General features: G+C 46.1%; 1 protein-coding gene across 1 annotated transcript; it reads left to right on the top strand.

The window, feature by feature from the left end:
- The first annotated feature begins 1,629 nt into the window (after positions 1-1,629).
- On the top strand, positions 1,630-4,473 carry LOC144121172 (uncharacterized). Its single transcript, XM_077654200.1, has 3 exons — positions 1,630-1,827; positions 1,930-2,077; positions 4,286-4,473. Exons 2-3 carry the CDS (start codon positions 1,957-1,959, stop codon positions 4,471-4,473), a joined length of 309 nt encoding a protein of 102 aa, XP_077510326.1. The 5' UTR covers positions 1,630-1,827; positions 1,930-1,956.
- The last annotated feature ends 13,985 nt before the right edge of the window (positions 4,474-18,458 follow it).

Genomic DNA, 18,458 nt, shown 5'->3' with positions numbered 1-18,458 from the left:
TCCGCGAGGGGGTATTCAAGCGGAACCGAACCATGAGGTCGGCGGCCTCTTCAGCCACAGTTGAGGGTAGGGTTAGCAAAATTGCGCAATTCGAAAAAAGAAACAAAGTTATGATGTTCTATTTATATTTTTTCGATGCAATAAAAGTGTCAACATAAGCGTTTTTTTTTTAGAAGTGTTTTCTGGCGGGATAGTCTGTGTGTGTACGTGTTTCTTGTCTCTGTCCCCGTTCTTTTGCGCAGTTTAATCATGAATGAAAGTGTTCTTTTCTTTACTAACATAAACGTAGGATGTTGATTATGGTAGTAGTTATGTGAACTGAATTTCTGAAAATGTGATAAAAACTTTGTTTGCTTACGCTTAATACTTCTAAAAAACTTCTGGCAGCTGTTTTTAGTAAATGCAGAATATGAAAACGTTGGGGAGTTCAAGGATGCTCGCCATCCCTGTGCAGTCGGCACAGTGTGAAAAACTCTCTCCCACTTTTAAACGTGCTCGATGTCTGACCTGTTTTGATGACCTCGAGAATTCTGTCCCATTCCCGTCAGTGCTTTATCCAAGCACACATGATCCAGGCGCAAGTGGGCCAAGTCCTCTTTTGCTGCCAGTGTAAACTGAAAGTTACTGCCTTTAAGTCAGAATCGCGTAAAGGAGACCACAACCACGTGGTGATCGCCTTCTGATCATCGAGATGATCACCTTGATGATTATGTCCCAGTGATCATGAACCGTCTTTGTTGGTGAAATAATTGCCATTAAAATTTTTTCATCCCATCCTTTACAAAACAAACGTGTCTAACTAGATTAGCCATTGTAGAGGAAAGCAGACTGAAAAAATAAAAACATAACGAAAATAGCCCTAATTGTCTGGTCTGTAGCACGCTGCATGAACCTTCAGGAATGCTCAAAAATCAATCCAGTGCCGGACAGCTTCCCCTGGCCTACGCATTTAGTCGCACAGAGGGCCTTAGCGTGGAGGCAGAACGAATGCCGCACTAGCTCTTTACGGGTGCTGTTATCAAGGGGGCTGAGAGTAAGGGACATGCTTCTCTCGCATTCGTTAACCTCAGCGCAAGCGAGTGGCGGTGCACCTTGCCAGTTCACACAGACCTGAAGTTTTATGACTAAGACTGTACATCAAGTTCCAAAAATGTTGTTCCAAGAAATATTCGGACGAAGCATCCGAAAACTCGCATTTTTCCGCTCGACGCGACAAAGAAAAAGAATCAATAATGCCAGACCTGAAAGCGAAAAATGCCAGCCCTAAAAATCAAAGGTGGGCTGACGAAAATGCAAATAAAACCTCAAAGGACATCCGCTAGACGTGACCAAATAAAGGATTAAAAAAGATCTCTAAAATTATGCATACCAAACTGTAAAATATTTATTAAACCAAAAGAAATGCTCTATCAGCAGTGCACAAATTCTAAAAAATTAATTTCTGACAAAACAACCTCTCACAAAACAGAACCACAAAATCTTCCTCTCACATTACCTAAATTCAATTGATATGGGATTCTTCAAAGCATTCTCTGTCCTTAGGAACTTTGTTTCGTTGGCCAATACTACGTGTTCTCAGATTATATATTGAGAGAAAAGGTAAAGACGAGAAAGAAGGCCGCACGATCGCAGCCCGCGCATTGCTGCCGGAACCTCGCCTAGAACGTTCTGTCGACCCGTTCTCGCTCGAAGGGCGGCAGGATCTCTATCTGACGACCCGCTTTGGCACTTCGTCCAGATCCCTGCCTTGAGCTCACGGTGCAAAACGAGGTGGCGCACCTAGACACCGCCAGGATCTTCGTGCCTGCGGTGAGAAGCCTGCACAAGGTATGTAATGTTTGCGCACAGACTCCACCAAATATAATCTGTTTGTCGCAAATCTGAGGCCATTGTGAGAGAGTAGTGTCCTTTACGCGTCCTTTTGCGCAGGATGTGGAATGGTCTCGGCCAGTCGCAATGCTTAAAACCAGGCACGCGTTCGCGGAGACCTTCAACCGAAACCTGGCTTCCATCGCCGGCCTGCGGCATTCGACCGTGTTCCTCATCTGCCGAGCCTTCACAGACGTGTACACGAGCGGTAAGCGCGGATTTCCATCAACAGCTCTCTGTTTAAGTTGACCGTAACACTAACGGGGAAATGAATGACACGCTGACATTCCGTTAAGGAGCCTAGCACTCTGCATTGAACTCCAACCTAGTCACTGATTGATAATTGCCGCGGATCCTCTGGATGTGTGAAGTAAGCTTAATATGCAATTTTTTATTACAAGCAATGTTGTTGCCGGATTTCCCTTGACTTCTGTGACGTACAGTGAGAATGAAATCAGTAACTTCAGCCTGGAAATGAACATGCCCGTTTAAAGCCGTCACTTTTGCGGCTGACACCGGCAGCATATGTCCTAGCTGAGCGGCGGTGTAGGAAAGTAGAATATTACTGCTATTGCACGCTGTTTGAATTGCTAGCGGCCAGGGTTCTAATTTACTCGTTTTAAGACTTCCTCACCTGCAAAATAATTCATCAATTTTATAATGGACACACCAGCATGAGAGGTTAATACCACTTCAATATTTTGCGATCGATTACAGCAAGCCTCTTCTAACACCTATAAGAGCAAAGCAACCCTTGTTTCATCAAAACCTATGAAAACCGGGATGTTTTGCGGATGCGCAATCCACCCTGGCAATTTCTTGAAGCTAGTGGCACATCGTTTTTGTGAACAATCTAAGCCCTCTTTGTGAACATTATAATGGGACTGCTGCAGCGTTCCTAATCGCGGATTTTCGTACAAAGATGATGCTACCAAAATGTGATTAAATAGTGGGAATACATAGCATTTTGCCCTATCTATAGTTATATTCACATAGTGCGTTGTGCACACCGGCATTTAAATATGCTGTACAAAGATCAACCTTTCGTACCTGGACCTCCACACAAAACTGAGAAATAGCGTACCACGTGACCATGCTCTCTTTAGGGAACATTTTGCGATATAGGCGGTTTTACTGCAGCGGCGGCTTTAACCAAGCGTTCAGACCAAAGAAGCAATCCTCTCCAATTCTATGTGATACCGTATATATGGCGGTCTAACGTTAGTGCAGTGCCGCTGTATGTACACGCATCGCTGACGGCGAGGCACGCGGTTAGCCTCTGATGCGCCAGACGTGAAATCGGGAAGAAGTTGGACAGCTAGACCCTTATTCTGGCTCTCGCTACACGTAAGCAAATTAATCACAAGCAAACCACCGCTGACGCTGCAGCACCTCTTCAATCACAAATTCGCAGAAATTGCTCTCCTTCCTTTTAGGCACACAATACTGCTGCGAAATCGAATGTTTTCCGCCTGCAGTCAAAAAGCCAGCATCAAAGCCTGGCCGTCATCGCTTATATCTCCAAGTTGTATGTCTCCTCATTATTGGTATTTGCGCAGATCGATGCAAGCCTGTGACAACAAATCAGGTTCTGGCCGAAAGGAATCTTTGACGCATATTAAGAACTTGAACCGGTACACACCTACAGGGCAGAAACATGGAGGCTAACGATAAGAGTTCAGCTTAAGTTAAGGACAACGCAGCGAGCCATGGAAAGAAAAATGATAGGTGTAACGTTAAGAGACAGGAAGCGTGCAGAGTGGGTGAGGGAACAAACGCGGGTTCATGGCATCATAGTCGAAATCAAGAGAAAGAAATGGGCTTTGGCAGGGCATGTAATGCGAAGGCAAGATAACCGCTGGTCCTTAAGGGTAACGGAGTGGATTCCAAGAGAAAGTAAGCGTAGCAGGGGGCGGCAGAAGGATAGGTGGGCGAATAAGATTAAAAAGTTTGCAAGCAAAGGGTGGATGCAGACGGCAACGAATAGGGTTAATTTGAGAGACATGGGAGAGGCCTTTGCCCTGCAGTGGGTGTAGTAAGGCTGATGATGATGATGAAGAACTTGAGCTGAGCATGCGTTCGCACATTGAAAACCTTTGCAAGGTGGCCCTAACGCAGTAGAGCCGTATCGGCGCGGTGATAGCCTAGCGGAGACGTATACTAACGAAGACGTATATAGGTGTCCCGGGCGCCAGCAGCGCACGCGCAATTGTAGAGGCGCAGCCAGGCGGGCCACTGCGCGTGCGCATATGGCATCCGGTAACCACGTACACGTCTACGCTAGTACATCTCTGCTTGGCAAAAATATCCATTAAGTGGAGGTCCAGTGAACGCAAATATGCGCACGCTTCCTTAATGACGAAGAATCCGGAAGGTCGCCTCGGAAATAAACGAACCTCCGCCCGTGGATATGCAGCTACCTCCGCTGTGGTCCGGTGCCTTCGAGAGATGCCAATCCTTAGCGCGGAGATCGTGCGCTTCAACGTGGAACTGACGCGAGCTGCATACGCCGAGGGCGTGTACGGATCCCACGACGACAACCGTGGCGAGTCAATCCGCACACACCCGCGGCCATCCGCGAAGACCACCAGTGGCGGCACTTAATGCAAGCGGCCGCCGCCGGACAGCGCGGAAGCCGACGGAATGACATTTTAATAACAGCATAACTGCCGATAGTTGGCTAAACATGACATGTATTCTTATTCAAGTTCTCGCCTCCGAAAGAAATTAAGTATAAACCACTTCTAATGGAACATCTTAAATATTCTCCATTTCCTGATTGAAATTTTCGAAGTATTTGGATTTTACGGCCCCCGGAATGTGCCAAGGCTTTGCGCGCTTTCAAGCTGAAGTACGGCTAGCAGAATGATAAAACCTGTTTGCAGTAGGAAACATACTGCCAAGCTAGTGGAGTGACTAGTGACCGTGGTTTACGAGGTCTCTAAACAGGAAAGGTACAGGTTGATTTTGGTAACGCTCACACATCTTTTTTTTTTGCGAAAGATACATCGGACCAGTTTGTGCTGGTTGATTGTACAGTAAGGCTGACATTGTGCATATGATACGGTTTAACTAGAAATACAAAGTCAGCATTGTCACTTTTTACTTTCAGGGGCCAGGTTATATTGCGAAACAGAAGGCTGTCAACATCGAAGGTGAATCTGGTTTTCAATTTTCTTAATCGTCAATGTGGTTCGAAATATCGAACGTGAAAAATACATATTTCAAACGTCGTTGAGCTGCTTTTCCCTCAATGCATAATTATAAAATGGTGTTGCTCGAATGTGTATATCAAATACAGACGCAGTTTGTATATATAATGTAGAATAATATAGCTCAACTTCGGCAGCAATAGTATGCGTGGCGACGCCATTTTATAAATTATCAATACGGCAAACAAGCCTGACGAGCTTTCAAATGCGTATTCTTGACGTTCGATATATCGAATGATATTGCCGATTAATGAAACCTAAAAACCAACGTTCACCGTCGATGTTGAAGACATCCAATTTCAGAATACATTTTCGTCTTTGAAAACCTAAAACACAAGATTGATTACTTACTCAAAGTCAATTAATTAACTGTCTAATGCTGGAACGATATCACGTACTTAGTGTGCGCCTAGCAGCAGAATCTATCTGCACGTATCCGAGGGGATTTTCTCGCAGCATTTTAACTAAAAAATCTTATTATATGAAAAAACTTGCATTTCATCATTATGAGTTCTAAATTTTTTTTGCATTTACATTTAGACGTTGGCGCCTTGAGATTGCAGGTTCTGGAAGGCCGCACCTTTGGGCGCCAAAGGTGTAGGACGGGCGCCCAAATGGACGGAACAAATGCAACATTTGTTCCGTGCAGCTTCACTTCTAACGCCTTTCAACAAAAGCACCTGATTGCCAAAGGTCTTTGCGGTGCCCTTGTGACATTTGTATAATTCAAACCTGCGAGTGCTCGGAAGCAGAATGACATTACCAGAAGACATAACGAGTGACATGGATTCTAGAACAAAAGCAAGTTGAAGACATTTAAGGTGAAAATAGGAAGTGAAAATGGACATGGACACGAAATGTGATCCGCAGCATCTCTTAACCGCAGCATTCATGACTGGTGGTCTGTTATGGCGGTAGAGTCAGTACTAATGGAAGAATTCACTGGCGATGTAGAGTTGACGCTCCAGAATTTGAGCGCTAACGCCTACGTTTTATTGCAAGGCGAAGGATAACTGACGTCATTTAGAAAGGTTCTTGTTCTTTCATTAACTCAAAGAAGGAGGTGATAGTGCTGATGATGATGGTGGTCCTCATAAAGATAGAGGCCACTTGCATGAATAAAGTCAATACCATCTAGCAGAGCAGGCACCAAGCTCAAATACGGTGAATTCCATCTGACGGAAGCGGTGGCCTTGCGACTTTCAGCCCCTTCCTTTTAGTTAGCACAGTGTGGCAGCCTTGTGTAACACATTATTTTGTCAGAATGAATAGCGATCATTTTTTTTCTCGCATCAGTAGCCGCTGTTCGTCCGCGTCCACCTCGTGTAGCGGAAGAGCATCGTCCACGGAAGCCATCTGGTGTCCGTGCCGTCCCCCGGTGCTGCGCTGATCGTCGGGCTTCCGTCCCTGTGGGGGACAACATGGCAGCGCAACTTCAGTCCGCTGTCGCATACGCCCACGTTACGGCTGCTGCTGTTGGCGGTAGCCTGCACGTGCCAACTTCCATTATTACAGCGGGCCACCTGAAGGACCGCACAGGTGATTCCAAATGATAGATATAAACATCTTCCCTGTCTGATCATTAAACGGGTAACGTGCTGCGGAGGATGGCAGCTGGGTAAAACCATTCACTCCTCTGAGCCGCGACTTATTTTAAAGTATTCCCCTTTAAATATAAACGCAAACTGGCGCAAATTCGCCAGTTCCTCTTAAAGTATGTATTAGCAATTTACTCTACCGGGGCGGTGGTGTGTTATTTAGGTAGGTCTGGGGCTGAATTAACCTCAGGTGAGCGATTGAGGTTCAGAACGAGCATATGGTAGCATTTCTAGCAACATAAGCGGAAGCAGCTCAAGAAAAGTGTTATTTTTTTAAAGTGCCCATTATTGTTCGCATGCTCGCAGTGCTGGCTGCAGATCTATTCAAACACATCATGGAACCACAGAATGTTTAACGGTGTGCATAAATTGATACGACGATAATGAAACCTGATAAGAGAAAGCTGCAACAGGAATTTAATTTACCCTCGATGGTTACTTTGATGCTTTCACTTTAAGCCGAGGCTTCATATACGCGACCATTTTCCTCGAGAGTGAGATGACTGAGGTGGGTGGCGTTTTAATGTGTAAGCTTTGTACGCAGATGTAGCCGGTTTCGGCTAGACTAGATAATCTCGGTCCTATTACGAGGAAATATTTGGTATATGGGGAAACGAACGGCATTGCCGGATTGAGCGCCGAAGGAGGATTTGCAGGTAACAAAATGGTTAAAGTTGGCTAATTAGGTAATTAATTACAGTCAAAAATGTCCGAAAACTTGGCAGGGCTGCAGCGATAGTGGCACCAAATTTGAAAACAATGGAATTGGGCGGAGCTAAAGGGTGCCACCAAATTTTAAAAACCGGAAGTGTGGACGGAGCGAAACTTGGCGCCAAATATGAAAACAAATCGTGGCGCCAAGTTTAAAAACTCAAAATGAGCAGTGACGGAACTTTATTACTTTAGGCAAAGAGGGGCGACGAGTCATCACGGCTTATGCATTCCTCCAATGCGGTTGCCGCAGTGATCTCACAATTTTTCTGGGAAATAGAGGTGAGGTAGAGAGGACAGGGTAGAGGGTTGTGTGAAGCCCTCTGCCTAGGGATTTGGGTCGGGAGGTTGTTGGTGGGGGTGATTTTGGAAGACAGCTCGCTTCCCTACTGCGTTTTTGAAATAGATTTCGCTGGCGCTTTCTCGTCACGATCTTCTTTGGGCTTCTAGTGTGTAAGAAGTCTTGTAGAGGGTGGAGGCAGGTGGATTTCTTTTTAGTAGCTTTTCTGGAGGGTATTGTTGGTTGAGTGATTGATGGATAGCGCCGCTTGACGGTTTTCGAAAGTGGTCAGGGGAAGAGAGGATCGAGGTTGAGCGTCCGCCTACTAATTGGGGTGCAGTGGGGCTGTTGCTTTTGGGCGGTGATTCTGGCGGGGGTTGGCAGAGGGGCGTCAATCTCTGGTGCTACAGACCGACGGACAAACAGATACAGCCATTTCCGCGTTGTCACACTCGTGCTGCTTTCGCAGTAAAAATGCCCAACCTGGAAGAAAAACGAAAGAGGAACGCAACACAGTGCGCGTGTTCTCTTCCTTTTACTGCGGAAGTAGTAAGACTGGCACTTCGTGAGAATACCTGTACTATCTGTGTGAAGCCCGGGTGAGTGAAGCCTCGACCCTCCGAAATCGCCGCCCATCAGACGTCCTCCACATCAGCCCGCCCACTCAACCTTCCAGAAGCGCCACCTACCTTCGCCAACCTTGACTGAAGCAATATTCTGTCACGTCTGTGGCACCTCGAGTAACACAGTAAAAGTGTCTATTTAATCATCGATGTTAAATCCATCTCCTGTCGCTGCTCTCCCGCACCATGCAGGTTTAGTGATCGCCTTGTCAATTTTGTACTCGTAATTCGTCCAGTTTGCTCTATATACTACCATCATCTTGAATCTACACCAACTAGCCTAAATGTATGCACTGCTATAGCACGGCTGACTAGTTCTTAGCACATCCGTGAAGACCCTTAACGAAGCGTCATAATCATGCAACCACGTTCGTCGGCTGTGGTTAGGCAAGCATCGGCAGAATTGCACGTGACGAAACAGCAGCCTACACGCTCTTCTGAGAGTTCTTGTGCAGCTCAGACGCAGCAGTACTGAGGGCACAAAATCTTCTACGCCAACAGTTCTGTCGCATGTAATGTGACTCGGAGGCGAGTCCAGACCACCTGCGCTGCATAAAGAGCTACACGTAAATGTTTACTCACAAAGCTTGAATGGCATATCACAATTTTGAAATTTGAATTTTACACCCAGCTGTTAGGCACCCGTTGCTGCGCTCCACGTTGTAGTCGGCGTTGGCGTAGTCGTTGTTGTAGGAATAACCGGCTGCCGAAGTAGCGGAGCGCAACGCCGCCTGCCACGGCGAGAGCGGAGAATGGACAACCGGAAGGCGGCTACCACGGAAGGATCCCGGAGAATGTCTAGCAGCGTAACAGCAACTTGTCAGCGGTGGAAGGTGGCGTGCGAAGAGTCACGCATAAGTTTCGCGTTATCGACTGTCGTAATCGTCTCTCGCTCTTTATTCTTGTTTGAATTTAAGAATTCTGATTTTAAACTTTTTACGATTTTCTAACCGCCTGTAAATATACCAATAATTTGAGTTTTGTAATCCTATTTGGACTTCCGGATTACGGGAATTAACTGGAATTCGACAAATAGGATAGGACTCAAAACCGCGTCCGACAAAGATAATTTGTTCCTTGTGCAGAACAGCGCAGTGCCCAATTTTCTTGGAAGAGCGTTATACTCACTGAGTTCTTTTTTTTTTCTTCCTCTCCTTTAGGTTGAAGGGCTGACTCGGCCACAAAGTCTTCCTCGTTGTAAATATTGTGTGAATTAGAAGCGATATAAACACTTCATATGCGCATCTCCAGTACCGTTTTGAACATCCTCTTGATGGTTCGCACACACTGGAATGCTCGGCCGACTTCCATGCCCGCGTCGCCCGCTCTACATCGTCACTATTTCACCTGCATGCGCTCGACAGCGCCTGGTCATTGTCGGCAGAGACCGACACTCACACACGTAGCAAAGAAATTGTCTCGTTCGTGGCAACAGGTGGAAGGGAGCAAAACATGACTGCAACAAGACGGAATTACCTGCAATCCAGAACACAGCAAAGAGTAAAAATAGCCCATGTGAATTGCTGCCAGCAATGCCACAACCCGTAATTTCATTCGATACGCAGGGTTCTAGCTTTCTAGCTCAAGAAGCAGCTCTGGACACAGTTCCGACTGCTGTAAGAAGCGACAGTGCCTCAGAAGCCTACGAAGTTCTAATCAATGCTGAGCACCACGCGTCACGTTGTCGCCTCCGCGTCGTCTTCGTCGTCATCATCATCATCATCATCATCATCATCATCATCATCATCAGAATGACTACACCCACTGCAAAACAAACCCTCTCCCATGTCTCTCCAATTAATCCTGACCTTTGCCAGCTGCTGCCATCGTATCCGCGCAAACTCCTTAATCTCAGGGACAAAGAAGGACAGGACAACACGAGCGCTTACTTCCAACTAAAGATTTATTGACACAAAAGAACATTATATACAACTTGCTGAATGACTTCAAACCAACAGCACTGCCGACATCAAGTGGTCGCCCACAAAAACATTGTTTACTTTTTAATCACTGAGACAGATTGTGCGCTGACGCAGGATGGACCCGCTTTTCTAATCAAATCTGCCTCTAATATCCCTCTAAAATCCTGACATCTATCCTTGGCCACTATTTTGCATGCGCTGAAGAAAGGTTTACATAGTTTCTTATTCTTTTCAGCGCAGTCATGACAATGTTATGAAAGATTTCATTCTCTATAAATGCCTACCTCACTGCTGTGCTCCAGCAATCTTTCATTCAGACATCGGTCAGTTTGACCGATGTACCATAGCCACACGAAAAGAAGCCCACCTAACATTCTGCCGCCTCCTGCTACGCTAACCTCTTCTTTGAATCAGCTCCGTTTACCTTAATGACCAGCGGTTATATTGCCGTCCAACCACATTCCCTACCCAATCCCACTCCTTGCTTTCGATTTCGACTAGGATGTCATTAATCAGCGTTTGTTCCTTCAGCCACTCTGCCCGCTGCCAGTCTCTTAACTTTCCAGCCGTCGTGGTTTCTCAGTGGTTGTGGTGCTCGGCTGCAGTCCCGAAAGACGCGGGTTGGATTCCAGCTGCGGCAGTCGAATTTGGATGGAGGCAAAATTCAAGACGCCCCTTTACTGTGTGATGTCAGGGCACGTTAAATAAACCAAGGTGGTCAAAATTATCCGGAGCCCACCACTACGGAGTTCCTCATAGCCTCAGTCGCTTTGGGACGTTAATTCCCGTAAGACAAACCGTCTTAACGGCGCCCTAAAAATTTTTATTTCCATAGCTCCCAGCATTGTCCTTAACCTAAGCTGAACCCTTTTCGTTAGCCTCCAAGTTCTGACCCGTAGGTGAATACCGATAAGATGAAGCTGTTTTATACTTTTCCCTTGGGAAATATTTGTAAGCTGTCATTCACGATTTGGGAGAACCACCCATCAGCGGTCCATCCCAATCTAATTATTCTAGTTATTTTCCTCATTATCCGGATCAGCGGTAACTGCAGGCTGCAAACAAGGTGCCGTAATGACCACGGTGTTTTCTTCCACGACCGGTCTCGAGTTGTCGCCTAGGATCTGTTAGGTTAAAGTAGGCAGCGAGCTCGACCTTTCCTGCGCCTGGTTAAGGGGACGCCCAAAGCGGCCACCTTGATTATGGCCCCTGAAGCCATGGTGTTCAGCCTGGCTGCTATCATAACCCACGGGTCGAATTTGTGGGGGGTAGCTTTGACAAAAAGCGCTGCGACCTTGTTTTCCTATGTGCTGTGACGACAGCGCCTGTCTGGGTTAGCTCGATTGACGCAGAGGAGAAGCCGCCATGCCGCTCACATTTGCTTCTTTCTCACTCTTTTTACCTTATATTGTGCTGAAATCCCGAAAGTAGCTTTTGCTTCAAGACTTCAACAACATTAAAAAATTATGATCAAATGTATAACAAATCGTTTGGTAAAACTAGTTCGGCAGGTTCGCATAAATTCAGATGTCGAACGACATCCTTTCGTTAGAAAACACGACTCTTCGTCAGAAATCATAAAATGAATTAGCACTAAAAACATAAACTGACTCTCTGTGCACAACGATGTAGCGCTATCACATTTGAGAAGTACACAGCCTGCCATAATGCAAGTAAACATCTGGATGCAAACCACGATTTGATGCACGTTATCGCCTCCCTAAATCCAGCACTCACATTTACTGACTGGGAATCTGGGATTACACGCTAATTGCCCAGGTGTAGATCATGGAATTCTTGAGTTCTTCAGGAATTCGTTTGGTTCATATGCAGTTCCCTGCCGGTGAAATTAAAGGCAATATAGTGGTGGCTTTTTACGAGCTACCTAGATTTTAGCACCATATTTTTTTTCTGTCCAGCATTTAATCGCATATCAACTATCATCATTGCAACCCGCGGATTCGTTGCTTTCATGTTCCGCTAATGTATGGCTGAAAATTTGCATTCTCGTGGGACATAACACCTTTTTTTTTACTTGAATATGTTAAGCGAAGTGTCCTGCAAACCAAAATATTCGACCCCAGAGCAGTATTTTCAGGTGAAATACGGGGCAAAAGCTTCACTTTACAACATATTCCGTTCTTTCTCCTTATATGCTAACTGCAGTGCTATACCTGGTATCGATTTAACTTCGAGCAACTCTGCACACAGAAGTCAGTGCGGACTTCGAATTTTTTTAACACACTCTTCCACACACACACACACCCAAACTAAATCGAAAGATTGCGCAGGGCGCTTGGACACGCTGTTTTCCTGGCGTAAACACAAAGGCTAGCTCATATCGAGGGAGGCGCAATTGTGAAGGCTTGTCTTAAAAAAATCAAATGAAGAAAGAAAATCAGTGCCGTGTGGCACCTTTGACACGTTTCACTGCGCAGTATGTGGCACGTTTTATTGGTCAGGGCCGGGTGTCTGTCGTTGTGTGGGGCCGATATGGCGCATGTGGAGACAGAAAAAGGAAGTGAAATGGCTTCAAGAGAGCAGAGATGGCGGAGGCTCGCCGCAATCCAACTTTTTTTCTCTGTGCTGCAAAGTAACCACTTTACAGCATGCTACAGGAAGCGGAAAACCAGAGCCATGGATACCTCACTACCGTGGAGGCCATTCCTGTGCATGTAATGTAACTCACGCGACTAACCCTACGCCAGCTGACGCAGAATAGGGGAAAGGCCGGAGTCCAGGTGAGCTTTAGCCAGGAAATAAGTGTAAAGATGCACGGAGAAGAGGCGCCTACACACAGCCCACGCAACTATCGCGCTGCGCTGCCAGTTTGCTCTTTTGTGTCATATTTCCGTTCTCCAGGACTTGTTTGTGTGCGCTTGCCTTACTGCTTCGATGGAATTCCGTCAACAGCCGCAATGAAATTCGGGACGCCCGCAACTACTTTATCTGTCGACGGGGTTCGAGCGCGCTAGAACCCGAAGAACACAGCCGGGGTGAAGCGCCAGGTGGTGGGTATTTGTAGGGTCCGTGCCCCGCGCACGGTACATGTGCCCTGAGGCGCCTGCAGCTTCTAGTGCTCGCTGCGGTTGATGCTTATGTGGCAAAGCCGGGCCAAGACACCCCGAAATTTAAAATGGCTGCTGGTACTATTTGCTCGGGCAGGCACATGTTGGCATTCACGATGTGCCATGGAGGAACAATCTTAATGCATTGATGTCACTGCCAGTTTTGCAGTTCATGGGGCTACGCGAAAGTGTTTTGCTGCGGAAAGACGCAAAACACCTTCAAAGGCTGCTGCTCCTTGTGCATGCGGCAGCCTTCGGTCCGAACCGTCGCCACACCCCAACAGAGGTCCATCGCAACCCCACCGCCGGGCAGCCTCGGCCACTTCGTCTCATAGAATGGAAGGACTGACGGAAGGGGCATCAAAATGATCCAGTTCGGTTGCTCTGCACTTTTGTCCATTAGACTGTAGCAGCAGCAGCAGCGGCCTTACGCGGCAGGAGCAGCACCAGCCGTCGAAGGTGATGATGCTGAAGTGCGGTGCAATTGAGCTCGCTCCTCGTGCCGGCGTCACACGCCGTTCGGCTCCACGCCATCAGACGTTCTAGCGCTTCAGCCAGTAAATCAATCATTTTCATCGTGCCGGCCTCATACTAATTGGCACGACAAACTGGTGACCCGGACGTCCGCTCGAACACCCGCCCCCACCATGGCCAACGCCGACGACAACGTTTCCGCCGTGCTCGGTGACGCGAACCCTCCAGTGCAGTCTCTGCGCTATCCCTTCGCCTTCCCCAGTTCTCGCCGGCTGATCCTCAACTCTGGCTCACTCAAGTCAACAGCCAGTTCACTATTGGCCTCATCACCACACAGGCGCAGCAACATGACCCGGAAGTTATGGACCTTTACCAGAACCCTCGTTCGCTGGTTCTCCGTAGAATTCTCCACCCTTCGGGCCCCGTCCCCATCATCCGCGACGCTTCAGCCGGTACTCCGCGCCCTTTGGTGCCCTCTGCCTTTCGTCGTCTTGTCTTCGACGCCCTCCATGGCTTATCCCATCCCGGAATTCGCGCCACGCCGCAACTTCTCACGAAACGTTACGTCTGGCTCCGCATCAACAAGGACGTGCACGCCTGAATTTTGACAACGTCCACATCAATATCTTGGGACCCTGGCCACCTTCCGCTGGAAAATCATATCTTCTTACATGCATCGATCGGTTTACTCGGTTCAACCATTCAGTGCAGTTCGGCCATCGAGGCTTTGCCGCATTTCGTGGTAGAACGATCGTTCAAATGGTGCCTTTTCAAGCTTCACTCGCGAGGCCCTGGTTGATGAACGTAGAGTGCGAAGGAGTAAAGGTGAGGCATTCCCTGGTGCTCAGGGAGCATGATGTCAACACAGACTCTCCGCTTTCTAACGCCAAGTTATGAATGTGAATGTCAGCATCGGAATTCCTTTGTGAGGTGAATGGAAGCTACGATGCAAAATAAAGTAAAGAAACCCACTGGGTGCTGAAACACCTTACCAAGGACCCTCAACGGAGTTTTAATGCAAACTGGGATGTCAGCTTGGCGTCAGGGGCTGCCATGACTACAACCTGAAGGCCGGAGTTAATGCTTATGCTAACGGCACTCTGCTTTGTTCACTACACCGAGGCCAATCAGAGCAAGAGCGCCATGACTATTGGGCATTTGTTCTGCACGAGCTGAGATTACTAAGGGTGTGCTGAAAGCATGCTTTTTCTAAAGCGAATGGAATACAACTGGGCTCGATTTCATACCGAGTCGAATACAGGTCGAGAATCCGCTTGATTACGGCTGTTTGTGCGAATATTCATGCGAAACAGCGAAGCGCTTGCTGTGCTGCTATAAGATATGAGGTCGATCTCGAATCGGGGGACCGTATTGATAAGGGGGATTACGGAATACCTGGGCGCCAGTGTGCAAGTTCAGAACAATACCGCCTGTCGTGCGGTCTGGCGCAGAATCTAAAGCTCACTACTGAATTGAAGCTGTAGCTATTGAAGCACAGGTCTGATCACCAAGAGACGCGCAACACAAAGTCGCTGTATTAACTCTTTGACCATTTGATTTCACTTAATTTTGCTTTATTTTTCCAGAATGCCAGTTACACCCTAGAGCGATTCAAGGGCTAAAAGCTGCTAAACAGTAGCTTGACTGGGCCAAACGCCTCTGAATGGCAGTAGACGACAAACGCACTTTAATTAGAGAATAATCAAGCAGAAAAAAATGTTTACAAATATAAATATAGGATTGAACAAGCACCAAAACAACGAAGCAAGTGACATATCGATTCAATGCAATGGAAACAATGAGCATGCATGTTCAATATCAACAGTTTACAGACGCATGAAAACAAAGAGAGGACCCGAGAAAAGTAAAGCGAAAAAACACTCAATATGCATACATGGCGCCGGCATACAGGGGCCAAACACAGCATCAAGTCAAACACACAGGAAAATAATTCTTAACTAGGGATGATAACAGTTATCAAGAAGCGCAAAGTCGTAATGAGAGGGAGGAGAGTCTGCTATGATCTCCCATTTCTGGCACTAAATCAAGGTTTCGTAAACGTCGCTGATGCGTCTTCGTCGCCTATCTTGAAGGCCGTATGTATGAGCATACGTGAATAAACCGCGTCGCTGCGCTTAACCATCCTTCCCGCACAGGCTTATTGCGACAGCATGCTCCGCGTCGCCAGAATGGGCCCTGGATTGGAAAGAAATCGCCGAGAAAGATCCTGTTGGCTACCCTATTCGAACTCCCGGCCAATTCCTCTAAACTATCCGAAAACTTTAGAGCGGATTTGATTCGTTTCGAAGAATTTTTAACATACTCTCTTTGATTGCTTTAGCGAATCAGATTGTAAAGGTGATCGATTCGATGTCTGAAAAATATTGATATTCGAATACCGTTATTCAAGACCCATTTAAGAGGCGTTTCACCTCACAGAAACTGAGTGCCAGGTGAGAGGTAGCTTGTGGCCAATGTAAACCAGCATGTACTGTAACTGGTGGCATTGCGGATCCACACTTGCGCGTCCCGCTTACGAGGCCGCTGCTCATATCATGCGCAATGTAGTTTCTGACGCGAAGAAAATTTTCTGCAGGGGATTTGTAGCTGGGAGGGCCAAGCGAAGCGGACACCCAATGGTAGAGCATCCGCCTTGCATGCGGAAGGTGGTGGGTTCAGTCCTGAGTGCCGGCGGGTACTCACCGCTGATACAATTTGTACAAGCTTCCCCTGGCCTGGTTCTCGGCTTAATCAGAGCGAAATCCTTGGTAAATTTGTATTTCACCCCATCCTAGGCAAACGAAAAATACCTTGTGTTGTGGCGCTCATTGGCGCAGATCCCTTTGCGCCATAAAAATTCACTATCATCAAGTTAGATGGAGCTGAGAAGTGCACTGATGGGGTACGAGAACTATAGTTATTGTCTACAGCCTATTCACGCCTGAAGCATAGGACACAACCTGGCTTTTTTTTGGTAGCCGAATCCGTAACAGTAGAGGACGCTTTGGCCAATTGCCTGTCCCATTAGAGTAATAGAAACTTTGCCTCTAGTAATTTAAAATTCTAATTGCACTTCTGAATTATTTAAAATGCACATATAGAAATTTTGTTTACATATAGAATAACATGAATTATGTTGAAAAGCGAACATTTGAAATTAATATATTTTAATTTTAATGTAAATATCTGCTTATATTTATATTTTCAAATTTTTAAATTTCAAATAAAAATTTGAAATTTTTAAAGAGGGTAAGCATTCTCTTTTTCTAAAAAAAGAAGGGGACTGGTCCCTCTCTCCTCGTGATGACCACTTTTGTGGGCAGAGCAAGGAGTACGAACGAGTCTGGGAATGAGACGCCGTTATTTGGGGAAACGATGGCTGCTAAGAGGGTTTTTGGAATTTTGCGAGCTGTCAATTCACCGATGAGAGCTCTCCCCGAATGTAGTAGCCTAGTTTAGTCAGTTTTTATTTGTGAACGGCTCGTATTTATACGCACCTACGTGCTAGTCGCTGTAAATAAGTGTACGCATTGAGGAATTAAAAGCCTAAAGTAACAGGCAACAAACTTAAAGAAAGTAATAACTGCATAAGCAATACAGCCAATGAAATTAAGATTCAAGCATTTCGCTAGGTGATGCAACTATTGCATAGAGGAAGACGTCTTCACTTACACGCTGAGTGCGCCGGAACAGGAAAGCGTTTTATACCGCCGCTTAATTGCCCTGTAATAATCAATCAATCAATCAATCAATCAATCAATCTTTATTTTTCGGTGCCCAGGAACAACCCAAAGGTCTTGGTGCTGGTACACCATTCACACGCACAAAACGTAAATTTGTCTTCCACAAAGGAAGAGACTCACGAGAGGTAATGCAGCAGTCAAGGCGATAGAAAAAAAGACATATAAACTAGGCGTGACAGCAAGCATGAAGCAAAAAAGTGAAAACAAGAAAACAGCGAGAACAGCGGTAAATGAAAACAGCTAGAACAGGCAACAGACATATAAACAACTAACGAAACAATAAACAAAGAGAATGAACACAAGAACGACCGATAACAGCCAAGTACACCATATAGCAAAATACAAACAAGAATAAAGCCAATACTAATATGAACGAATAAGAAACCTCTGAAATACAAGCTAGAAATACAATCATACACAATAAGAAATGTAATTAGTGAACGCGTTACAGACAATCAGGCGTGAGTACACAGTATTAAAGAAATAACATTAATGAAAACGAGTAGACGTGATGAACAATTAAGGAGAAAAAAAAACAATATAATACCAGTGCATATACACAAGTGTAGTAAAGTCAAAATAATAATAATAATAATAATAATAATAATAATAATAATAATAATAATAATAATAATAATAATAATCTTTATTTTTCGGTGCCTAGGAACAACCCAAAGGTGTTGGTGCTGGTACACCATTCACACGCACAAAATGTAAATTTACTTCACCACAAAGGAAGACACTCAGGGGAGGTAATGCAGCAGTCAAGGCGATAGAAAAAAGACTTATAAACTAGGCGCGACAGCAACTTCATGCGCGACTTCATGCGCATTACTGATATCCGACAGTACGGCAGGGGTGGTATTTTGTCTAGGTCACCGGATAAGGAATGTATAGAAGACCTGCTGAAGTGTGCGTCCTTTGCCAACCACCAGGTGAGCGCATTCATTCCGCCTCA

Source organism: Amblyomma americanum, chromosome 1 (genome assembly GCF_052857255.1).
Source record: "Amblyomma americanum isolate KBUSLIRL-KWMA chromosome 1, ASM5285725v1, whole genome shotgun sequence".
Lineage (NCBI taxonomy): Eukaryota > Metazoa > Arthropoda > Arachnida > Ixodida > Ixodidae > Amblyomma > Amblyomma americanum.
Note: the sequence above shows the minus strand (reverse complement) of the source record. Positions and strands in the feature narration are given on the sequence as shown.

Bases quoted from the DNA above. Each gene is read 5' to 3' on its own strand.
- LOC144121172 (XM_077654200.1), top strand. From the start codon at position 1,957: ATGCTTAAAACCAGGCACGCGTTCGCGGAGACCTTCAACCGAAACCTG. The intron at 2,078-4,285 runs GTAAGCGCGGAT...GTGGATATGCAG, and splicing joins CACAGACGTGTACACGAGCG to CTACCTCCGCTGTGGTCCGG.